This window comes from Mobula hypostoma, chromosome 7 (assembly GCF_963921235.1).
Source record: "Mobula hypostoma chromosome 7, sMobHyp1.1, whole genome shotgun sequence".
Classification (NCBI taxonomy): Eukaryota; Metazoa; Chordata; class Chondrichthyes; order Myliobatiformes; family Myliobatidae; genus Mobula; species Mobula hypostoma.
Genome location: NC_086103.1, coordinates 62,298,178 through 62,313,081, shown reverse-complemented (window position 1 = coordinate 62,313,081; position 14,904 = coordinate 62,298,178). Strand labels below are relative to the sequence as shown.

The 14,904-nt window shown below is 39.9% G+C and overlaps 1 protein-coding gene across 3 annotated transcripts in view; it reads left to right on the top strand.

The window, feature by feature from the left end:
• Nucleotides 1-14,904, top strand: part of sh3tc2 (SH3 domain and tetratricopeptide repeats 2) — a 121,399-nt gene that overhangs the window by 50,825 nt on the left and 55,670 nt on the right. For all 3 annotated transcript variants that reach the window (XM_063053518.1, XM_063053517.1, XM_063053519.1), the window contains 3 exons: nucleotides 2,948-3,058; nucleotides 6,087-6,185; nucleotides 13,346-13,473. In XM_063053518.1, coding sequence (XP_062909588.1) covers nucleotides 2,948-3,058; nucleotides 6,087-6,185; nucleotides 13,346-13,473 — 338 coding nt within the window. The remainder of the gene's footprint in view (nucleotides 1-2,947; nucleotides 3,059-6,086; nucleotides 6,186-13,345; nucleotides 13,474-14,904) is intronic.

Genomic DNA, 14,904 nt, shown 5'->3' with positions numbered 1-14,904 from the left:
TCTATAAGGCGCTGGTGAGACCTCACTTGGAGTATTGTGGGTAGTTTTGGTCTCCTTATTTAAGAAAGGATGTGCTGACGTTGGAGAGAGTACAGAGAAGATTCACTAGAATGATTCCGGGAATGAGAGGCTTAACATATGAGGAACGTTTGTCCGCTCTTGGACTGTACTCCTTGGAGTTTAGAAGAATGAGGGGAGATCTCATAGAAACATTTCGAATGTTGAAAGTCATGGACAGAGAGGATGTGGCAAAGTTGTTTCCCATGGTGGGGGAGTCTAGTACGAGAAGGCATGACTTAAGGATTGAAGAGCGCCGACTCAGAACAGAAATGCGAAGAAATTTTTTTAGTCGGAGGGTGGTAAATCTGTGGAATTTGTTGCCACGGGCAGCAGTGGAGGCCAAGTCATTGGGTGTATTTAAGGCAGAGATTGATAAGTATCTGAGTAGCCAGGGCATCAAAGGCTATGGTAAGAAGGCAGGGGAGTGGGACTAAATGGGAGAATGGATCAGCTCATGATAAAATGGCGGAGCAGACTCAATGGGCTGAATGGCTGACTTCTGCTCCCTTGTCTTATGGTCTAAATTTTTCTTATGGTCTTGCGATATCAAACAATGGCCAGGAGTGGGAACCAGCAACGTAAAGATCCATAGAGTGAGTGCAGCTGCAGGTCACAGACACTGACAGAACTCCATCCACCTTGCAATGGAAAATAAGAGACATTAAAGGTCGAAATTAAGCTGTCACCACAAATGAGCTTGAAGAAGCTGTTCTCTAGCACCATCGCAGCTCTGTTCTCAGGGTATAGGAAAGAATTGGACAGCACGTGGAAAGGTGTCATAACAACAATGTTTTCTTTAGACCCGGCAACACAAAAAAGCTGGTCATTGATTACAGAAAGAGAATAGTACACATGCTCCTGTTAACTTCATGGTGCTGAGGCTGAGAGGGTTGAAAGCTTCAATTTCATTGTGGTGAACATCACCAATAATCTGCCTTGGTCCAACTATGTAGATGCCACGGCTAACGAAGTGCACTTGATCTCTACTCCTCAGGAGGCTAAACAAAATTGGTATCTCCCCTTTGACCTCCTCACCAATATTTATTGATGCACCATAGAGAACATCCTATCTGGATCTATCATGGCTTGGTATGGCATCTACTCTACCTGGGACTGAAAGTAATGGATAGCTCAGCATGTCACAGATGCCAACCTCCCCTCCATGGACTCTATCTATACTTCTCACTGCCTTGGTAAAGCAGCCAACATAATCAAAAAAAAAAACACCCACCCTAGACATTTTCTCCTCTCCTCCTTCCCCTCCAGCAGAAGATAAAAGACTGAAAGCACACACAAGCAGGCTCAGGGACAGCTTCTATCCCACTGTTATGTCTATTGAACAGTTCCCTACTATGATAAGATGGCTTCGACTTCTCAATCTACCTTGTTGTGGCCTTGCACCTTCAGAGTCACCCTGGATTTCTCTTTTTTTTTTGCAACTGTGATACTTTATCCTTCATTCTGTTATTGTTTTCTCTTGCCCTTCTTCAATGCACTGAAGTGATGAACTAGACTGGAAGGCATGCAAATCAGTTTTTCACTGTATCTCAGTGCATGTGATAATAAACCAATTTCATTAAATATACTCATCTATTTTTAACCCAGATCTCATTTCAAAGCCATAATACTGTACTGTAGGCCCACGAGACAACTTGTCTACCTGGCATGTCAATGGGGCTGCAGCCTCACATGATACACTTGTATTTAAATACCATTCTAGTTTTCAGTCATGTTTTCCATCCCATTCCTTTTTGATTTCTTTTCCTACTATTAGTCTTTGGCTTTCTAAGTGCTTTATCATATATTCCCTGCAGCTGCATTATTCCAAAATGTCCCAAACTATTCATTAACATAACCCCTCCCATCTCCATTAATGAAGTATGTCCATGCCCATTTGGACACAACCTGTTCTGTATGTTGAACTTTCTGTCTACCAATATGCATGTACTGCAATTAAATAATGTACAAACAATCACAAGAATGACTTTGATAATGGATCCAGTATATATTCCAGATCAGGATATACGAGGGGTGATTGATAAGTTCATGACCTAAATGTGCTAGGTTTTCTAAAATTGACTCCTTCTACCTTAGGCTACGAACTTATCAATCACCCCTCATACACTTGCAGCTGATTTCTTTTTCCCTAAGCAAGTGTTTTGAAATATTTGAATGAGTTTTAATTGTGCTGCATTTTATCTGCAAATATCTAGCATAAATCACTGATAAACTTGAATTCATGAAATGGGAAAATGCCTAACAGAACTATTTACTGTACTTTTTGTTAAACTTCACTGGGTTTCTGAAATGTATTCACTTATCCTGCTTGTAAGACCTATGTCTCAGACGTTGCCCTCTAGAATAATAAACAATTTCTAACAACTGGTGCACAGGCTAGGAAAATCTATGGAGCTAATTATCTACCAGACAAGCACAGGCTTTGTTCATTCCTGCCCCACAGATGAAGGTAAATCTTAAAGGAAAATGAGCTCTTGAGTAATTAATCTTAGGCTTACAACTGAAAATTGGTAATAGAGAACAATATGTGGATTTGTACCTCAACATCTGTGTTTTATAACAGATGAGAGAAAATTGATAGGAATTCCTATTTAATTTAGAAAACTGAGCTTGACTTCCACCTTCAAGTTTTTTAGTAGCCATCATTAGGATGAGAATGACAATGAGATAGTAAATCCTGTTCCTGTGTTTAAAAATGATAATTATATTTAGCTGAAATTGTTAAGATGCTATTATATGAAATCACGGCTGCAAAGCTCAGACACTCAATTTACATTCTGATAACTCTGTGACCGTTCTCTTCAATGGAATGTCAAAGTTAGCTTTTGCAATAAATATTTTTTGATTGTGACTATTTATTTCCTTACAGAGAAAGAATCCCCTTTTGTATCTCTTAACTCTTCTGGTTATTGGTCCGATCTGCAGAACCAGTCTGTTGAAACAGACGGAGAATCTACACATGGAGATAAAATGGCAGTAGGTAAGAGCAGACAGGAAGTCTCCATACCAATAACTTTACATGATTGCTGGTTGCAGTCTGAAGCTTTGGAACTTCATAATAAATGTAAATTTATTGAGGAACATTGTTTTTAATCAACTTAACCCTGTTGATGCAAGGATTTTCACTATCTGGGAAAATTAGGATTCCAAACGTGTTATCATTGAGAAAAAAAATAATGGACCTTATCATGGTGAGACCATAACATGAGGTGGAAAGGGAGAAATTTGTTGTTGTTTGCAATATCAAAATTAATGCAACTAAGTATTGGGAATAGAATACAAAGCCATACTATGTGAGCTTTCTGCACATAACTAAAGAAGAGTTCCTAGTCAGATGTGTGTCTCTCAATGGGCTTAAGGGATTGTTCATGGAAATTTGTGATCTAATTCCTTCACTGCAAACTCCTGTAAATTATTTTGTGTGGCACTTAGTATTCAGTTACTGAGTTGACCAAAATGAAGAAGCGTTTTGAAGTAGAGCTGTTGCAGATTGACTGAATTGACTGAATTAGTAGCCAAAGTGAGAGCTTCTGTTTGGTATGATTCATGCCTGGCCCTGCCTGAAAGGATTTTTTGAAAAGGGACACTTCCTTTGGCTTTCTAATAACTACCATTGCTCTGCTCAAATATGACAAATGGAAGGTGCTAAGTGCTGGGACCTTAACCTCACTACTTCTTGGACATTTGGTCAAGAGGATAAAGTGGAAAAAAATCATTCCACTGATCTACCTGATACAGGTTCTGAAGCTCATGGAAGAGAGAAGGAAGCACAAGAAGGACACAGCTAAGTACAAGGAATTGGACCGACAAATAAGAGCAGAATGTGCAAAAGCTAAAGAACAATGGTTTATCAAACGGTGTGAAAAGATAGAGACCATGGACATGTTGCATCATTCAAGGGATATGCACAGGGAGATTTCAGAGATGACCAACAGGAAGAAAGAACAATCAAGGATTGGCATTATTCAAGACAAGGACGGGAACATACTCTTTGAGAATGACAACGTGGAAAGTAGATGGATGGAATATATTAGGGAATTGTACTACGATGCTAGAAATGATCAAGTGAGTGAGAAGAACACGGAAGGTCCAGAAATTTTGGTAGCGGAAATAAGAGCAGTGATTGGAAAGTTAAAAACTAGTAAAGTTTGTGGTGTAGATGGTATTACAGCTGAAATGTTGAAATGCCTTGGCGACTCGGAAGTTGAGGCGATCACGAGGTTTTGCAATACAATCTACTCAACAGGAAAGAGGCCAACAGATTTTGTGGTGTCAGAGTTTGTCATGATCCCAAAGAAAAGTAAGAGCACGAAATGCTCAGACTTTAGAACTATAAGTCTTATATGTCATGCCTCCAAGATCTTGTTTTTAATACTTCTAAGCAGAATAAAAAGGACAGTTCTTAATGAAATTAATGAGTGCCAGAGCGGATTTATACCAGGTAAGAGTACCCGTGAAGGGATTTTCAATATGCGAATGATTGTGGAACGAGGTCTAGAAAAAAAAAGACATTTACATGTGCTTTCTGGATTACGAAAAAGCTTTTGACTGAGTCAATCATGAACAGCTGGTCAATTGCCTGAACTCATTGGGGTTGGATGGGAAAGATGTTCGACAGATTGCAAGTTTGTACTGGCATCACAAGGCAGTAATAAGAACTAGTGGTGGGAATTCACCGGAAGTTGAGATCCAAAAAGGTGTTTGCCAGGGCTGTATTATCTCCCCTTTATTATTTAACATTTACTCAGAGGTAATCTTCAGGGTGTTGAACGATGAAGCTGGTGTCCAAATTGGTGGAGTGACAGTGCACAACTTGAGGTGTGCAGATGATTCAGTGTTGTTAGCCGAAACTGAAGACGAGTTACTCGGAGTAGTAGATAAGATAAATGCTGAAGGAGAACGATTTGGAATGAAAATAAATGCTGCAAAGACAAAGATGATGGTAGTGTCACGGAAGAAAGAAGTCCCCAAAATCAGTATCAAAATTAACGGCGTAGGCATAGAGCAAGTCAAGAAGTTTGTGTACTTGGGACAGATGGTCACAGAGGATGGGAAATGTGTTACAGCAATGAGACGAAGAATTGAGATTGCAAGATCAACGTTCTGGAGCGTGAGTGACATGCTGTGGCAAGAGGTTGGACTTTGGGCTGCATTGTAGAATTTGGAAATGCTACGTCTAGAGCAGTCTGTTGTATGGAGTCGAATCGTGGAGCTTATGCAAGGAAGTGCAAAGATGACTGTAGGCATTTGAAATGTGGTGTTTAAGGAGAATGCAGAAAATTAGATGGGTGATGAAGGTCAGTAATATGGAAGTGTTGAAGAGAGTGAGGAGAGAAAAGCAGTTGCTGAAGAATGTGCAGGAAAGGAAGCTGGAATATGCCGGGCATTTGTTAAGAGGTGATGGACTGCAGAAATTGTTATTGGAAGGGATGATAGAAGGAAAGAGGGAAAGAGGAAGGCAGCGAACCACTGGGTACGATAATGTGAGGCAATGGACTGGGTTAAGTTATGCTGAGGCCAGAAAACGAGCGCAAGATCGAAGAAGATGGAGGTGCATAGCCGCCAACCCGGGATTCGGGACGGCACCCACTGACTGACTGACCTGATACAGTAAACATAAACAGTCCTATGCACAGAAAATATTCCCAGGCACTATTCTGAGCATACCAACTTGCTTTTATGGATCTTGTTCCCATTTTTCAACCCCCTACATACTGAGAACATTCGGGCAAACAAAACAAGTAATATCAAGACAATGTGAGACTGGTGAAAAATTGAAAGCATTGACAGATCAAGGCCTTTTTACGTTGCTGATGTACTATTCAGAAGATCATGAAAGGCATCTTCCTCAAGGCTGCACTTTGTTCAGTCTGCAATGTTCATGTGGATGGAAAAGCTAATGAAAAATGCAATATTCACAAATAACCTTACCTTCTCCTAGGTTCACGTAAGAGCTGTAAATATTCATGGTGCAAGTGAGAAAGTCATGTATTCAACATTTTTTTTAGGTAAATGGGAGCATCAGTCTGAATTGCAATCACCTGACCAGGACACAAGTTGTGAAGAGCATTTGCTGGGACCCTCTGTGAAACTGGAATTTCCTAAAGGTACTACAAATTATACGCTGACCACCTTTAGATAACACAGTTTCATATGTTTCACAGACTGAAAAAAATCTGTGTTTGTTATCATATGCACTTTTATGCACAGGAGCAATGAAAAACTTATTTGCAGCAGCATCACAGGCACACAGTGTCCTATTAGCATACACAAGAAAACATACATTAAACATAGATTATGCACAATTCTTACAAGAAAGCAGACAATTAGAACAAAAAAAATCAGTCCATTTTAGTATAAGGTAGTTGTAGTGTTGCCAAACTGTGGTGATTACGATTGTGCCAGTTGGTTCAAGAACTGAAAGGATCATAAGGTTTGAAACAATAGTATAAATGTATGAACAAATCTTATCTAGCAGTCACAGAGGAGGCAATTCAGTGTGGCTAAAGGCAGAGAAGGACTGTCCTGATTACACAGAAGCTAGTCTTTCAGTGACAGGAATTAAACAAAGGAATAAAAATCATGTTGCTGCCTGTCATAAAAGAGACCTTCAGGAAATTTTGAAAGCAGTGAGGTAACACCATTCTATTTTATCCTTAATTGTGTTCAAACTCAGAAAGAAACTCTATGCAGATTGGAAGCCAAAGACTCCCTAACAGTCCTTTGATATTCATGGCTGACACCTGATTATGCCTTTCAGACATGAGCAAAAAGGAGTGAGGGGTTAGTAGCCGAACTTCATCATATCTTGTGGATAACTTTCCTTGGATTATATTCATGTTTCTCTATATATTGAGATACATCTTGGAATAGGCCCTTCTCGCCCTTCGAACCATGCTGCCCAGCAATCCTCTGATTTATTCTAAGCCTAATCACAGGGCAATTGACAATGACCAATTATCCTACCAACCCGTACATCTTCGGACTGAGGAAAGAAAGCAGAGCACCCAGAGGAAACCAACATAGCCACGGGGAGAACATACAAACTCTTTAGGGGCAGCGGGAATTGAACCTGAGTCACTGATACTGTAAAGCGTTGTGCTAACCACTATGCTACCGTGCTGCACTTTCATATTACACTGTCCCTTTCATATTGTTGATAGTCAGGTCTTGAAAAGGAAGGAATCCAACTGAATTTTTAGAGGCCAACTTATCACTTGTTCCCACTACAATAATTAACCACCTTCCTCTCCTTGGCAACTACCTGACACTGAAACAGTTGGTTTACAACTTTCATCCTTGACCACAAGATGATCTTCTGATTACGTATCTATATCAAGTATTTTCCTTCAGCAACATCTTGTGATCTTTCTCTCACTCAAATCATCTGCACTCGATCCAGAACTTTGCATCTGCTTCTGTCATCTTGTGCATCCGTGAGCATTCAATTTATTCACAGTTCAATTGCCCGTATCGGAACTGACCCCAAGTCCTGTTCATCTGTGCTCTCTGACCTGTGCTGGGAATGCTTTCGTTTTAGAATTCAAATTCTTTTTTTTTTAGATCCCTCCCAAAACCCTGCCACTCTTCATCATTGATCTTGTCCCTAAATAATCTGCATTCTTCCAACTTCAAGTTAGATCATCCCTCTAATCCTTTAAATCCTGTGATTCTGTCACCACTGCCTATGCCTTTCTTTTTTGAGGTGTCCTTCAAAATGTGACTTTTAAATAACAAATTGTTACATTGCTTTTACAGCTAATTATGGAAGATAAGAAGTAGTTAAAGGCATAATCTGGATCTAGAACTTCGATCTGAAATGTTAAACAGGCTTTTTTTCCACTGAGTGTTTCCAATATTTTGTGATGTCAAATTTTATTTGTTGACAATGCTGATGCTACTATGCAAATATGTTTTGTTGCTACTTATGGCAATAATAGAATCTTCAGAGATAAAAGCATGTCCTGGTCTTTTTTCATTGTGCAAATGCACAAGAGAATGTTTTGAGTACTTTTGAAGTAAATATCACTGTCAGTTTAACTGCTCTGAATTGTTGGCATAAAATTAAAAATGTAGTTGACAAGACCTGAATGATTCCATAGGCTATGACTTGCATTCTGTGCATCAGAGGACAGTTCTTGATTATCAAGCTTAACTCCCATAGCAACATTTCTGTTAAGATTCGGAGTGCAGTTGGTGTTATTGATTCTCACTGTTGTGTTTGCATTGTGCATGAATGATTGACCAGCAGCCACTAATCTATCTCCACCTCGGCTCTCTCTGTTCTTTTGCCTTTTGAGGTATGTTTAGTATGGCATTTCAAATTATTATTTCCCTGGTCAAAGACTTTTGCTGAACTGAAAACATCCTGAAAACGTACTTTGAATTGAAGATACCCTAACATCTTAGTCAGCTACAGTCTATTGCTCTGGTAGGGAGCAAGTATGGATGTGAGGGACTGATTGGTTTCTTGCTGTTTTGCAACTGATTTATGGTCCCACAGACTATAACACCTCCCACCCAAAAGCTGCATTTCCTGCTATTTCCCTTGCATTATACCAGCTCGTTCAATTATGAAAACATAATGTGGCCAACCATGTAATTAAGCCAAATGTACTATTAATTAGTGAATGGCACTTCAATCATCACTAAGTGTTTTCTCAAAACTTGCAAACTAATTTCCTACATTCCTTCAATTACTTCTTGCATCACTACTTAATGTAGCAAAGTTTCATTCTTAACAGCACTGGGTTTGCAGCTGGCGGACTGACTTATCAACATTCCCTGGCTGACAAAGTGATCTGTGCAGGCTTAATTGCTTGCAATGTAGCCACCTTCAAAATAATGGAATCAGGATCTAGGGTAAGGTGACAACAAGGTCTTTGCTAAAAGCTTCTGGCAGAACTTTGACAACCGGCTGAACCACATTTCCTGATAGTTAAATTTTTAAAATACTCTTCAAAAAGTAATAGAAATGTTAACATAAATATTAGACAACAAAATGTATAATAAGGTCATAAGACATAGGAGCAGAATGAGGCCATTCAGCCCAATGAGTCTGCTCCGCCATTCCATCATGACTGATCCCGGATCCCGCACAACCCCATACACCTATCTTCTCGCCATATCCTTTGATGCCATGACCGATCAGGAACGATCAGTGATAGAGCATTCCACAGACTAATTTCCTCCTTCCCACTGCGCTAAAGTGTGGCCCCTCAACTTTGAGGCTGTGCCTTCTAGTTCCGGATACCCCCACCATAGGAACCATACTCTCCCTATTTAATCCTTTAAACATTTGGTAGGTTTCAATAAGATCCTCTTGCATTCTTCTAAATTCCAGTGAGTACAGGCCCAAAGCTCCCAAATATGCCTCATATGTTAACGCCTTCACTCCCGGAATCATCCTTGAGAACCTTCTCAGGAATCTCTCCAATGACATCCCTTCTGAGATATGGGGCCCAAAACTGTTGACAATACTTCAAGTGTGACCTGACTAGTGTCTTATAAAGCATCAGCATTACATCCTTGCTTTTATATACTATTCCCCTTGAAATAAATACCAACATTGCATTTGCCTTCTTTACCACAGACTCAACCTGTAAATTAACCTTCTGGGGTCTTGCACGAGGACTCCTAAGTTCTTCCGCACATCTGATGTTTGAAACTTCTCCCTATTTAGATAAAAGTCCTCACTATTGCTCCTTTTACCAAAATGTATTATCATGCATTTCCCAACACTGTATTCAATCTGCCACTTTTCTGCCCATTCCTCAGCATTATCTACCCCGACACCACAAAGCCATCAATTGCATTATCAAAATCATTGACAAACAATGTGAAAAGCAGCAGTCCCAATACTGATCCCTGAGGAACACCACTAGTCACTGGCAGCCAACCAGAAAAGGACCTGTTTATTCCCACTTGCTTTCTCCTGCTTGTCAGCCATTCCGCTATCCATGCCAGTCTCTTTCCTGTCACACTATTGGATATTATCTTGGTAAGCAGCCTCATGTGTGGCACCTTATCAAACGCCTTCTAAAAATCCACTGTCTCTCCTTTGTCCACCCTGCTTGTTACTTCCTCAAAGAACTCTAAAAGATTTGTCAGGCAAGATTTCCCTTTACAGAACTGATGCTAACTTTGACTTATTTTATCATTAGACTTCAAGTACCTCAAAACCTCATCCTTAATAATAGATTCCAACACTTTCCCAACCACTGAGGTTGGGCTAACTGGCCTATAATTTCCTTTCTTTTACCTTCCCTCCTTCTTAAGGAGTGGAGTGATATTTGCAATTTTCCAGTCCTCCGGGACCAAGTTAGAATCAAGTGATTCTTGAAAGATCATGACCAATGCATCCGTTATATAAGATGATGAGAGGCATTGATCGTGTGGGGAGTCAGAGGCTTTTTCCCATGACTAACATGAGAGGACACAGTTTTAAGGTGCTTGAAAGTAGGTAGAGAGGAGATGTCAGGGATAAGTTTTTTACGCAGAGAGTGGTGAGTGCGTGGAATGGGCTGCTGGCGACAGTGGTGGAGGCGGATACAATGGGGTCTTTTAAAAGACTCCTGGATAGGTAGATGGAGCTTAGAAAAATAGAGGATTATGGGTAACCCGAGGTAATTTCTAAAGTAAGTACATGTTTGGCATAGCATTGTGGGCCTTAAGGGCCTGTATTGTGTTGTAGGTTTGTCTATGTTTCTATGTTATCTCTTCAGCAAACTCTCTCAAGACTCTGGGATGTAGTCCATCTGATCCAAGTGACTTATCCACCTTAAGTCCTTTGAGTTTGTCTGGCACTTTTTCCTTTGTAATAGCAATGGCACTCACTCCTGCTCCCTGGCACTCATGGACCTCTGGCACACTGCTAGTGTCTTCCATGCTCAAGACTGATGCAAGGTGCTTATTAAGTTCATCTGCCATTTCTTTATCCCCCATTACTACCTCACCAGCATCATTTTTCAGTGGTCCAATATCAACTGTCACCTCCCTTTTACTCTTTATATAACTGAAAAAAATGTTTTAGTATCCTGCTTTATATTATTGTCTAGTCTGCCTTCATATTTCATCTTTTCCCTTTTTGTAGCTTTTTAGTTGCCTTTTATTGGATTTTAAAACTTTCCAATCATCCAACGTTCCACTCACTTTTGCTACCTTATATGCATTTTTCCTTGGCTTTTATGCAGTCCTTAACTTCCTTTGTCAGTCACAGTTGCCTATCCCTGCTATTTGAGAACTTCTTCCTTTGTTGGACATATCTATCCTGTGCCTTGTGAACTATTTCCAGAAACTTCAGCCATCTCTGCTCTGCCATCATCCCAATAGTATCCTCCTCCAATCCACTTGGGCAAACTCCTCTCTCATGCCTCTGGAATTCCCTTTATTCCATTGCGATACTGATACATCTGACTTATGCTTCTCCCTCTCAAATTGCAGTATCAATTCAATCATAATATTATTACTGCCTCCTGAGGGTTCCTTTATGTTAAGCTTCCTAATGAGATCTGGGTTATTACACAACACTCAATCTAAGATAGCCTTTCCCCGAAAAGGAACAAGCTTCTCTAAAAAGCCATCTTGTAGGCATTCAACAAATCCCCTCTCTTGTGATCTGATGCTAACCTAATATTCCCAGTCCACTTGCATACTGATTGTCATTCCCCATGACAATTGTGTCATTACCCTTATTACATGCCTTTTCCAGTTCCATCTGCAATCTTAACCCCACATCTTGGCTCCTATTTGGAGGCTTATATATGATTTCCATAATGGTTCTTTTACCCTTGAAATTTCCTAACTCCACCTACAAAGATTCAACATTCTCTGACCCTATGTCACCTCTTTCTAAAGATGTAATTCCATCTCTTACCAACAGAGCCACACCACCGCCAACGCCTCCCTGCCTGTCCTTTCAATACAAAGTATATCCTTTGATGTTAAGCTCCTAACTATAGTCTTCTTTCAGTCACGACTCAGTGGTGCCCACAATGTCATACCAACCAATCTCTAATTGCGCCGAGTTCGTTCACCTTATTCCGAATGCTACACGCATTTAAATACATCACCTCAGTCCTGAATTCTTCACCCTTTTGAATTTTGCCTCTGTGGTACAATTTAACTCTGTTCTGTCCGCATTTGTACCCAATCATTGGCTTGTCCTTCCTTACATTCATGTTGCACCCGTCATCTACTTGTAAACCTGCTGGCTCACCCACAGCTCTATCAAACTGGTTCCCATCCCAGTGTGATATACAGCTCAATTTTAAAAACTATTCAAAAAGTAGAAGAAATGTTAACATAAGTTTTAGACAATAAAATATACAATCTCAATTTTAAAAGAAGTTACATGAATCAAGACTTGTATTTTTCATCTTTCCAGCTTTTTCCTTCCATTAAAATTAAAGGAGAAGCAGTTTCATTGTTACATCTAACAGTGCAAGTTGTTCATTCAATTTTCCTTCTCCTTTCATTCCACTACTGTGGCTGTTCCTTCAACAGCTATTGATTCACACACTGTAATTTATCCTCTGAAGGACTCTATTATGTTTCTTTAAACACCAGGACAGTGTCTTCAACCATCACAAACAGCTGGCCAGTTTACATGGAATCTCAATGTTCTGGCTGTTGCATAGGGAAAGGTCAGTGCTTTCAGGAATAATTAGCAAAACTTTACTTCAAGTTCTGGGGTACTTCTATTATAAATTTTCTTCAGCATATCTGTTTCAGTTTCTCTCAACACTAGAATAAACTCTTGCCACTATAAGTGTATCTGAGTGCTGTTACACAGTGAATGGAAAATAAAGTTGAACAAAAACTGAAAGTAAAGAGTACCATTTAATTCAAAATATGTGAACACACCTGAAAGAATTGTTTCTTCTGTCCAACTGGAAAGTATGGTTTAAAAACTCAGTTGTACTACAAAATGGAACTACAACTAGGACTAAGGGATATAGCCATAAGGTTCAGTGGAGTAGATTTAGGATAGAGCCGTGGATAACTTACCAGAGAGTTGTGAATCTATGTAATTTTCTGCTCAAGGAAGCTAGCTCATTATATATGCTTGGACAATTTTGCATAGTAAGGGATTTAGAGGATATGGGAAAAAGTTAGGTAGGTGGACTTGAGTCCACGATTAGATAAGCCATGATCTTGTTGAATGGCAGAGGACTGATGGGCCAAATGGCCTCCTCCTACTCCTATGTTCTTGTGTGTTGGAGAAAGCTGTATAATGTTGGTCTAATTTCTGTGTTTTTTTTTCCAGATGTGACATTATCGTACAGTGTTATCAGACAAAAATCTGGACTTGTTGATCATGAGCTTCAAGAGGCAACAAGAAGGAGGCTGTGTATTTTAGAAAGTGAAACCAAAGATGTCCGGGTGCTTTTTAATGTAAGACATCTATTGTATGGGGAAATATAGTTGAATACCTGCTAAGATAAGAATATGATACAAATACGTTAAAATTTGTCAATGGTATTCTGTAGGAGAGTTGCAAGATGCAGGGGGATGTCACATCATCACAGGAAAGGATAGTTGTCATTTTTTGGCAGGGAACAGATGATAGTTTATATACATATCTTGACTATATATTGTCCATGATACAGAGGAGCACCTTTTTTAACTGCAACATGAAAATGGGAAAATAAAGTATATGTGCATCCTTATTCTGTGATAAAAGAAATTGAATTCCTGTAATATCCCAAAATTCTTTTGGTGACTCACTGTTATGCAAACAGACATAGTTGCAAGCAACACAACTTTATCCTTACTAACATCCCATTTCCAACTTCCCCTCCTATTTCAAGATTCTTGGTATAAAAACTTGGTATTAATAATGATGTACCACAATTCTGGTTAGTGCAAAATCAGGTCTACACCCCTCCTTTAGCCTGTAACTCTTCCAGCAGCACAAAACATTCCACACTTGATTTCTCAAATCATCTGATCTGGTCTCTTAAATGTCCTTCCACCATTAATTCCACCATTGGAAGCAGTGCTTCGAGCATCCCAACACTAACATCCTAAAACTAATATCCGAACATTATATAACACTTTGAAATTTGCTCTCTGAAATATTTTCATTTCTCTTAAAGACAAGAGATTCTGTAGATGCTGGAAATCCAGAGGAACGCACACAAAATGCTGGAGGAACTCAGCAGGTCAGGCAGCATCTCTGAAAATGAATAAACAGTGAACGTTTTGGGCCAAGGCCCTTCATTAGGACTGGAAAGGGTGGGGCAGGAGGAAGGGGAAGGAGGGCAAGCTATGTGAAAGGTGAAGCCAGGTGGGTGGGGGAGGGGGGATGAAGAACAAAGCTGGGAGGCGATAGGTAGAAAAAATAAAGGGCTGGAGAAGAAGGAATCTGATCGTAGAGGATAGTGAACCATGGGAGAAGGGGAAGGAGGAGGCAGACAGTTGAGGAGAAGAGAAGAAGTAAGAGGGGGCTCAGAGTGGAATTGAAGAAGAGGGAAGGGGGAGGTTGAAAAGTCACTGGACATTGGAGAAACTGATGTTCATGGCATCAGGTTGGAAACTACCAAGACAGAATATGAGGTGTTGCTCCTCCAAACTCTGAATGGCTTCATTGTGGCAGTAGAGGAGACAATGGACTGACATGATGGAAAGGGATTGGGGACTGGAATTAATATGGTTGTCAACAGGGAAATCCTGCTTTTTCTGGATTTTGTGTGTTTCCTTATTCTATTCAGTTTGATCTCAAAACATCTTTTGAATATTTTGGCAGCTACCTGCCATCGTCTCATTTGCATTAGAATTTGATTTGTTTGTCACATTTTGCAAAATTCTTTCAAATATTTTCTA